Source organism: Prionailurus viverrinus, chromosome B2 (assembly GCF_022837055.1).
Source record: "Prionailurus viverrinus isolate Anna chromosome B2, UM_Priviv_1.0, whole genome shotgun sequence".
NCBI lineage: Eukaryota > Metazoa > Chordata > Mammalia > Carnivora > Felidae > Prionailurus > Prionailurus viverrinus.
Window position 1 is genome coordinate 53,270,606 of NC_062565.1, and position 10,428 is coordinate 53,281,033.

The 10,428-nt window shown below is 34.3% G+C and overlaps 1 protein-coding gene across 1 annotated transcript in view; it reads right to left on the bottom strand.

Moving 5' to 3' along the window:
- BMP5 (bone morphogenetic protein 5) overlaps window positions 1-8,320 on the bottom strand; it is a 117,334-nt gene extending 109,014 nt beyond the window's left edge. Inside the window, exon 1 of the mRNA XM_047860435.1 lies at window positions 7,103-8,320. Within this exon, the coding sequence (XP_047716391.1) occupies window positions 7,103-7,592 (490 nt within the window). The 5' untranslated portion in view covers window positions 7,593-8,320. The remainder of the gene's footprint in view (window positions 1-7,102) is intronic.
- Between the last annotated feature and the right edge of the window lie 2,108 nt (window positions 8,321-10,428).

Here is a 10,428-nt window from a genome sequence, read left to right on the forward strand (position 1 = left end):
ACTCCCCACTCAGAAGGACCTCCTACTTGAGCTTATACTCTGCTTCCCCTATGTTGGAATTCTTGATCATTTTGGAACACTGAGGCCCCACACTTTTATTTTGCAGTGGGCTCCACAAGCTGTTTAGCCACTCCTGCAGATGTAGTGCAGACACTGGATACAAATGCAAGTCTGGTAACAATAAGAGCTATTTCCTGAGGTCTCACTATGTTCCAAATGCTATTCTTAACATTATATGCCTATTACCTCATTTAATCCTCTCCACACATAATGAGGAAGGTGGCATTATTATTGGTACTTTTTAGATAAGGAACTAGGGGCACAGAGAGAATTTAAGTAACTTGCCCAAGGTCACAGTGCTACAAAGTATGGAATATGGGATTCTAATCCAGGTATTCTGGCTTCTTCTATGCTATTCTGCTCCTGTGATGGAAACACAGAAAGGAATATAATCAGGTTTAGTCTGTAATTAAACCTTAAAGGCATGTGTCCAGTAATATGCCACGGACTTAAGACTCTAGCAATAACTATGGCTCCTACATAGGAAGGCTAATCACAACGTTACCATAGGGACAGAAAAACTATGCCTCACAAATAAAATTGAATTTCTCATATCATACAGCATAAGAATAGCTGAAGGGGCTTGTAAATGCTAATAAATCTTTTGGTTTTGACAGGTCTCTTGGTTCTGAATAAAATCGAAATGAGATCTACATCTGGTTATCTTGACTTTCTCAAACTATATTCTTTATTCCCTAACACCTCCGGGATAGCCGATAAACAACAAGAACAATAAAAATTGTTATTTACCTCCAGAAAGAAGTTAAATAAACACAATATCTAAGGGATAATTTAATTAGATTCCTTTATTTCTACAATACAGAGTTGTTTCTTCTAATGCAAGCACCAATACTCTACTGCTTATAAAAAATAAATAAAAAAAATAATAAAGGCCACATCCTTATGAAGACAGGGGTCTTCACTGTCTTAGAACTTATAAAATAGCACATATCCCAGTTTAGTTTCTATACCAATCACATTACGTAAAATCACACGTCTTGGTTTTTAAGTTTTATGTGATGTTTACATAACTCACTGCCTTCCTCTCTTTGGTTATGGAGCGTTGTTATTTTCCTTTCTCCCCCAAACCTCTAAAGATCCTTCTTACTAATCAGAAATGTCTCTTAAGCATTGCACACTTTAATAGATTTTGTTTCTACTTTCTTGGGTGATAATTTTATGCCTTCGTTTAGACAAGACTCACGCAAATCAGGGGTTACTACTTGATTACGTGGATTCTCGGATTCTCGTAAATATCTCTGAGAAAGGCAGGTAAATACCCCAAGTATTATTTTTATCTTCTGTCATCACTTTAAGATCGGCAACTGGATCTTACACATCCCAATCGGACATCAAAATCACAACAGACTCCCTTTTCCCCCCAAATAAATGAGCCAGTTGTCAGGGCTGACTAGTGCATTTTAAAGGATATCTCAGCCAAGGGTATTATTTTAAGAGATGAGCAAATGGGGAAACCCCACAGCCCAGCCAATAAAATATGAAGTGAAGGTGCAAAGAAGCACTCATAAATACGACTTCGAACAAGGGATTCATTGTTTGGCTTCAACCCTTTCAGTGGCTCCTCTGATCTCAGCCCCTCTCTGTGCGTCAGGGAAGCCCCTTCCTTTAACCTGTGGTTTTTTCAAGCTGAGCCATTGCATTATTTATGACTGTAAATGTGAGTAGCCTGTCTGTACGCTCCTTGTACACACACACACACAGACCCCCTCCCTTTTCCCCACTTCGGTATTTTAGTGTGGAAAGATGAAAGGGTTTCCCCCTGGAGCCGATGTGGTTGGGGATGTTGAATTAGCTGCTGTGTCAGTATGAGGTAGACTGAGGATTTCCCAACACATCCTCCACCTGCACAACCCAAAGACCAGCCTCTAGTGACTCATTTCATTCATTCTCTTTCTTTTAAGGGCTTGTTAAAAAATTACTATATTTCTTTCTCTGTTTCATCCTCATTATTCTCTCCTCTTGATCTTTTTATCCTCCCTCATCCTCTTTCTCAATTAAAAAAAAAAAGGAAATACTCTCTTCACAGATGGGACACGAGTGTTAAAAATAATGTAAGCTAAGGAGTTTTATAAAGTAACAGAGAATTACATTTTCTATCAGTGTTATTTTTGTTCGTTTTTTTTTTACTTTCCCTTAAATGTCCCCTTTTAAATTTTAATTATGCTATATAGTAGAGAAGGCAAAAACAATTAAATTCTGTCAATGGGATGCTCCAGGAGAGGTGAGGAGGCAAAGAAGAATAGGGTGGTGAAGAAACAATTACAGGGGATGGCCACAGCCAGAGAAGTCCTGATGCCCTGGGGAGCTTTTCTCCTGATGAGTTGAGGCCGCAGTTGGCACATCATAACCTTTTCCTTCTCAACACCAGAGAAACAGGAGACTGTCCCTAAATGATCAAGCTGTAACTAATTGATTTTCAGCTAATCTAAGCCTCCAGCTATGAAGAAACAAGGACTAAAGGCAGACCTCGGGAAGGGGTGGGGGCGTAGGGAGAGGGGTGCCAAGAAAGCCTGGAGGTAGAGAGACCAGAGAACTAAAGAGCAAACAGGAAAGGCCAAATAATGTGAGGGGAGGGGGTGAAGAGAGAGGGAGGCAATATTGAAAAAATGGAAGAATAAAAGGGGGAGCTGGAGGTGGTGGGTGAGACCTTCCCAAGCCCTTTGGGTTCATGTATCATACCATCTCATTTCCAGCTGTTACTTCTTATTCAACTTTTAAATCGGGCTATTTGTGAAGGACCATTAAGATGAGAAAAAGCTGTTAATTAAACTATATGATTACACCTATCTCTTCGGCCAGGCCCATCATTTCACAATGAACAAGAATCCCTTGGGTCACATTTATGGATGCCAAAGGTTGTTGAAGAATAGAGCAAGGAGATTTCCACCATCAGCAACTTCTTTTCTCTTCAAAAGTTAAAGGTGTTCAAGAATTACTGTTTTGCCCGTTGTTGGTATCTGTTATTCCAGGTATAACCCATGAATATGTACTATAATGGTTTTAGATCATCTTTCTTCCTTTCCCGTCATCCCCCCCCCAAAAAGAATCTTGTGTTTATGGGTATGTTTATGTTACACAAGTGTTAATAACCCTGTTGGAGAGACTACATAGATAGGCATCTTTAGGTAGATCTGTGCATAAATTCCTGTCCACTGGGCACTTGAGTCAGCCAAAAGCAACAATAAATATCAATGATGTCTTTCAAACCTGTCAACCGAGAACATAAGCATTTTTTCTTCCAGTACTAGGTCCGTTTAATGATTTGGGGAAGTAAAGGGAGAAGGGTTTAATTTAAAGTTCTAAAAGTATTTTTTTTCTGCATCGTATCATAACATGCTAAATATGTTATAAAATTTTAAAAAATCAAGTATCATATTTATGTGCTTTCATGCTTTGGAATTAATATATGTTCTTGAAATATACCTAAAGTTTTTGACTCCAATCCAACCGATGAGAAATCATTAAAACCTCCAAATTCTTCTTTATCGGAGAAATACACGTAGACAGGGAATAATACAGAAGTAAATTTCCCTTGTTTATTGCTTTTTGTAATTTCCTTCAAAACATCTACAATAAGACATCATTTTAATTGTACCCTTGCCAAATTTCCAAATAAAATTGCACTCTAAATTTAAAGATCTTAGAAATACACTATGTGTTTATCTTAATGTAAACAGAAGATATAATTAAAAATTATAAGCAAGTTACCTAACCTTCCCTTTTATTGGCATAGATATCTGATATATAAACTATCCTTAACATTTTTGAAAGAGAGATGGTTAAAAAAGAAAAGTTTTATCGAAAAGATATTTTTGTTCTTAACAAAATAACATGGTGTTGACTAAGTAAAGATGCCTGTGATAGTCACCAGTTTCAGGGACAAAGCAGAAGAGTAAACCTATAAAATCTGGACAGTAGGAGACTGACAAAAGTTGGCCTAAAAATAGTGAATCCAATACAGTGAGAAGTTTCTCTTCACACAGCAATTAATATTTATCTCTTCAAAGTGAGCAAATCACTAAAACAACATAAGGGTCAAAATAATGTGTTTGTGTTCCTATTTACATGTTTACATTGACCTTAAGGCAATTTTTTTCACATTTTATTTTTATCTTTTAGGAAGTTTTAATCTATTTTTCACTTAGGAACAAACAAATTTAATCTTATCTGAAATTTTAAAAAATGGTTCATTGGTTAAATATGATACAGAGTTTAAATTCATTTTAATTGTTCTTGAGCAAAACTAACGTTAGAAAAAATGTCTTCCTGAATGACAAGATAATTGTAGAAAATCCATTACTTGACTTGAAAATGACACACAAGCATTAATAAAAAGCATACTGCTACATCCTTTTAATGTAATTCACCTTATTATGGGGACTGTCAACAGATTCTTTTCACATATTTAAACATCCAAGTGACTTCCTCAATACAAATCCCTTGCCTATTGCTAATTTAGTAATTTGCCTTTAGCCCCCACGATGCACTTATCTTTTAAGACACATAAATAAATAAATAAATAAATAAATAAATAAATAAAATCCCCCTGAGTCTTCTAAGAACATGATAAAAGTGGCAGATACTATTTGTTAATGAATGTTACATTAAGAACCACGGAAATTCTTAATGCGGTTAATCATGATATTACACTTTTACCTCTTCTAAGTATGCTTTGAGCTATTTCAGTATGGAAGAAATACAGAAGTTAAAGCGTTTTACTAGGTAGTGATTGGTTATAAGCTTTGGATATGTTAGAAAGCATGGTCTAAGGATAAAATAAAATTATGGTTCAATTTTCCTCAGAGACTACGAAGAAATACTCAGTATCAGAATCAATTTGTCAGTAATTGCACGTGAGACATTTAGTTTGGAATTATTAAATAAAAAAACCAATATGGTTTATGATTGAAGATAAATCACTACTCAGCAGTTGAAGCATGATAAAAATAAATATTTCCTGAAGGTTTTATCTGATATTATTCCTCCAGAGTAAAATGAATAATTGTGTTTCACGATATAGTTAGCAAGCTGCTTTGTTGTTATATCCAAACAATACAACCAAAATTTCACTGATTTAAAAAATGTAAGTATTCTTTAATGATAAAATGGTCCAAGAAGTCATGAATAAATCTGTTTATTATTGTTTTGGTTTTCTTATTCTGTGTAAATGTATAAAAAGTAATGGCACATTCATTCAAAAATCATGCTTCTTTTCTAAAATATATTTATTTTGTGAATGATCAAAATATTTGATTGCAATAAAATATATTTTAGAACAGATTCATGACTGAGCTATTGTTTTTTAAAGTACATAACACATTCCTCCCTGTCAGATTTTACGTGACCTGAACTAATTTTTTCAATGATTTTATTTTATGAATATGTAAATCATGCTGGTCGAAATTTTTCCATTAAAATATTAAAACTCCTTTAAATTATTGACTCATGCTTTAGAAATTGCAACAAAGTAAAATATACCATGAGCCACAGTGCATTTACCACTTATACTAGGAAAAAGCAATCAAACTAATTTAGAATTAAGCCATATTTAATGGCTTGAAAGTTCCTAACGAAACCTGTTAATTATATGTAGAAGAAAAGGCCTCCAGGACACCTGATTAGGGCAACCAATGATGACTTACTAAAACTTCATAATGAGAGCTTTGTCTCTAGTAACACGAAACATGATTTATTAAGCACCTTATCCTTCATGGTAGAATTGCTAAGAGCAAATGAGCAGAGCATTTTAAGCAACATGTATTATAAAAACATTCATGTATTTAAATTTGTTGCTATCTGACTTTTCAAAGACTATTTTCTTTGAGATATATGAGGAAGGTTTTAATTAAGTATAACAAAACATGTCAATTTTATGTCAAAGCAGACTGCAGTTTTCAAAGTTTTGAAAGTTTCTAATTTTATCAAGTTGATTCAATTTGTTCATGAAATTGTATCTTTAAAAATAAATATATCCTATGATATTTTGAATGTCTGAAGATAGTAAATTTTCATCTTCAGACTCGAGTAAAACATTTTTTTTTAATTAAAGCCCGTTTAAAATCACTTTGAAGTGTTAACTCTTTAATATTTTTGAGACATAAAATATTGGACACTAATTTACCATTTGATATGATCACTATTTAAAAACTACCATGAAAGTACCAGCATTGGGAAAAATATAATTTAAAAAAGTATTCTCTAGTAATGTTGCTAATTAAAGAATTTTTCAATTCATTTTTCATCTTAAAGGAAAATTTTGCATAGGTAAAGACCACATAGCATGTTTTATATTTCTCTTGCTTCTGGAAATAATCAAATGGGAAGGATATCATTTCATCATTAAGAAGTTAAGAAATGTTAGTCTGAAGCTTCTTTCCAAAATATTTTTCATAGCATTTCAGAATCTCTCCCTGAAAATCTTTGATAGTAATCTCTTACAATAGTATTTGATCTTAGTTAATTGCATGTTAATATTTTCACAGTAGTTATCTCCCCCAAATGAGAGTTTTTAGGTGGCATACCTATGTATATTTATATGTTTGCTAAATTGCTAACAAAAAATGTTTTAGAGTGTCACTCTTACTTTTCAGTCTGTAAATGCTTGTTTCTTTTTTATTTGTATTAATACCTTTGTGCCCATAGCATAGCTATCCTCATAAATTTTCCTTTTTTGTAGACTACTGCCTGTTTATTCATACATTAAAGCAAGGTTGAAATTTTAACAAGAGCTAAAAAGACCCAAGTCTGCCCAACCCTAAGTGTTTAATTTTAGTTTTTCATATTTAAAAAATCATGTATATATAATATATACACGTACATACGTGTGTGTGTGTGTGTGTATGACTTTGTTGCCTAAAGCAAAATCTTACATTGCTTCAGTGAGAGAAAGGAAACAGAAGCTGGAGGAGAGTTATAGAAAATGACTCTATATAAACATGACCACCTACCAGGCAGCTACTTTACTATTAGTAAAACTTCCACTTTGTAATAGCAGAGTTTAACAAATAAAAGAACAACATACCTAAATTGACAAAGCTCATGACCATGTCAGCATCATTCAGAAAGTTGGTATCATGTAGGCTGGCTAGAGGAGGGCTCTGGGTGGTCAGAGGAGTCGTTCGAGATAACTGTATGCGACGAGGGTACCCATTGGGAGAAGCTGGGTATCCTTTTCTTGCCCCTCTGGCCTCTCCTGCCAAGGATGCCCTCACTGAGTATTCCGATTCTTCAGGATTTTCTTCATTGGCCATAGCATTGTATAGGTCCAGCATAAAGAGAGGTGCAGAGGAAGCTTGTTTTCCAGGTGAAAATGGTCTGGGTCTATGAGGCAAACCCAAGATAGAGAGAATTTCCCTCTGTATTTCCCGTCTTTCGTGGTTCCGTAGTCTTCTATAAATAAAACTGGAGTGGACATGATTGTCTCCCAAACCTCCTTTTGCATAACCCACTAGAACCCAGCAGCTCCAGAGGAAACCCACAATACTCCTAAGTAGAAATACAGTCAGATGCATTTTTGTCCAAAAGCAAAAGTTGATATTTTTAGTCCTTCTTGTCCTCTTAAAAAAAAAATGTAAAAGTTCCTAGGAGGTACGCTTTCCCAGTAGCTGAAAAAACAAATTTACCTATTCTTCATGACAGTGACATTTCTGAACATAACATCCTCACGGATTTTCCTGTCCTATTTTAAATATTTTGGAATATGTCAAGAGTAGTTATCTCTAAGAAAGCTGAAACTTGGATTTCTAATTATCCACAGTTGTTAAGAGTTTTTGCTGCATTGATGTAGAAGACGGCTATTATTATTTGATCAGATGACCTATGCATTCCTATATAAATTTATGATAATCAGGCCTTTGGTATTTGGATTAACGCAAGTTGATCTTCTGATAAACTGTAGTTCCCAAAGTTATCTTCACTTGCTCTTGAGTTCTTCTCAACCCTTGAGCTCTTTCCAAGACAAATCCTGATTTCTGAATCACAGATCTATGCTGATCTGCACCTTGGTGTTGGAATATAGATTTGTCCGGCAGCTTGGTGATAACTTTAACATCTTTTGTGTCGTCTTAGTGTAAAGTAACACTCAAGGTTGTACTATTCAAGTAAATGTGTTACCCTGAATTTACTTGAAAACCTTCCTCTAAGTCCATTCAATCCCTTTCTCCTTCTAACTGTTAATTCCACCTCCAGCAGGCACAAATATACCAGCCCTCTTCAAGGGAGATCTAAAGAGTAATGTAAGCACAACCCTGCTGGGAAAGAAGAGGCTTCTCATTGTAATTTGAAACTGGTAAAGCAAAAAGAACTTAACCCTTTTGCTACCAGAAAAGCCTTCATTTTCACAATTTTATAGCCACGCATCTAACATAGCACAGTGATATGCGGGGCATTTAAGTTCTGGGGGTGGTGGGGGGGGAGCAAGTTTTCAAGCAGCAGGCTGAAATTTTTTGCCATCAATTTTATATAGTACTCTCTTAGATCTCTCTTTTCATAGTACACGTTTAATACACTTCTATATTAAGTCTCAGGTTGTGGCTAAATTAGCATACATCTCAGTTATATATTTCAGGTTATTTCTAGCCTTTATGAGTTATTGAAGTTTATGTCTTAAAAAATAAAAGGAAGAGTTGTAAATTGAGGTTATTTTGTTGTTTCTTAATGACAGCCAGATCTTTTTAGAATAAAATACAGTAGAGAATTAATCACCAGTAAATATATTCTAGCTCCCAAAGTAGTAGTTATAGTAATTCAATAATGGTGGGGAGATAGCCCAGCTCTAATGATTTTAAATACAAAAATTTTAAACAGAAAAATATATTTATATTTCTCTTATTAAGTCAGTTACAGTTGACATACGAAGACCCTAGAATACAGTGTCATGATTCTTTTAAGTCATTTCAGTTGAAATGTAAACACACTTACAAATTAGATTTTTCCCATAAGTTATACTCAGTACTTTGGTTTGTTTTAACCCATGCAAATAAACACAAGTCAAATATTCTTTATGACTACATGCAGATTGAAATTTGCGTTTTCAACATTTGATGGGCATAATGGGGAAAGTGCACACCTTTCTAAAATACCATACTTAATCCAAGGAAATGAGCAAAGTATGTGTTTATCCTTAATGTTTAATGCCTTTAAAATTTGGAAGTCTACAATGTTTTTGTGCAGCTATAATTTTCCTTACAAGCTCTCACTTAACCTTAGGGCTCACAGTACTTTCATTGTCTGGGATATTATTCTGATACCAGTGTAGATTTATCGAGCAAATTCTAGAACTATTATGAAATTTTAATGTTTTTCTTTTACTCTACCTAGAGGCGCCTGGTTTCTTGTTTAATTTCTTTTTAAATATTTCCTCAGAGTGTCTAAAGCATAGTCATATTTTTCACAAGTCTTCAGTTTATTGGTGAAGGCAAGATACTGAAAGGACTTGCAGAATTTTATTGTATGCCTCATTTTTCTCACACAAACTCACTGCCCTGAACTTGATAATTCTGTTTAATATTTGCCCTGCTGAACTTTCTTTATTGACAGTCATGTAGGATGTACACATAGTAGCAGACCCAAGTACTGACATACGTGGAACACCTCTATAAAAGACACATCATATAAACAGGTTATAAGTCAGTGAAAGAATACGGTTTCAATAAGAAATGGATTAAACCACTCAAATTCTTGAAATTGTTTATTTCATATCCAAACCAAAGGAAGAATGTTTTGGTCATTGCTGTGGATTCAAATCAAGCACTTTGAGACCAAAAAACAAAACAAAACAAAAACAAACAAACAAAAAAAATCTTTTTCTCTTCATTTATAAAACCAATCCCAGATAAAGTCTACTATAGTTGTTGTCTACATTTTAAAATAAATTATCAAGTTCTGGATATGCTTCATGTCTCTAGAGTACAGCATAAAGTTATAAGTAAAAATTGGCCACACTAGAGGAAGAACAACTTTTATTATCTTCCACACGTGCTGACTTTTTTTCCTTAAGATACAAGTGAAAAATAAAAATGAATCTAGGTGTCACCAGTCTCAAAAACTCATTTTCTCAAAGCGTGATTTATAATATCAATCAGTGTCATTGTAATTTAACTGTTTAACCAGGCATGTAGCCTACCTGTACATTGGAAATCAGTTGCCAATATTTCTGGACAGAATTTTTAGTATCTCCCCTCCCCCACCTTCCCTTCCAACTCAGACTAGATTTGGCAAACATTCATTTTTCAAAAGGATCAACATGTGCAATGAGAGGGAAAAAAATAAAGAAGCAAAAAACTTGCCAGGAATAAAGGGGAAATGCTAACCACCAAATGAAAAGTCAGATTCGTTTTAAATTAAATG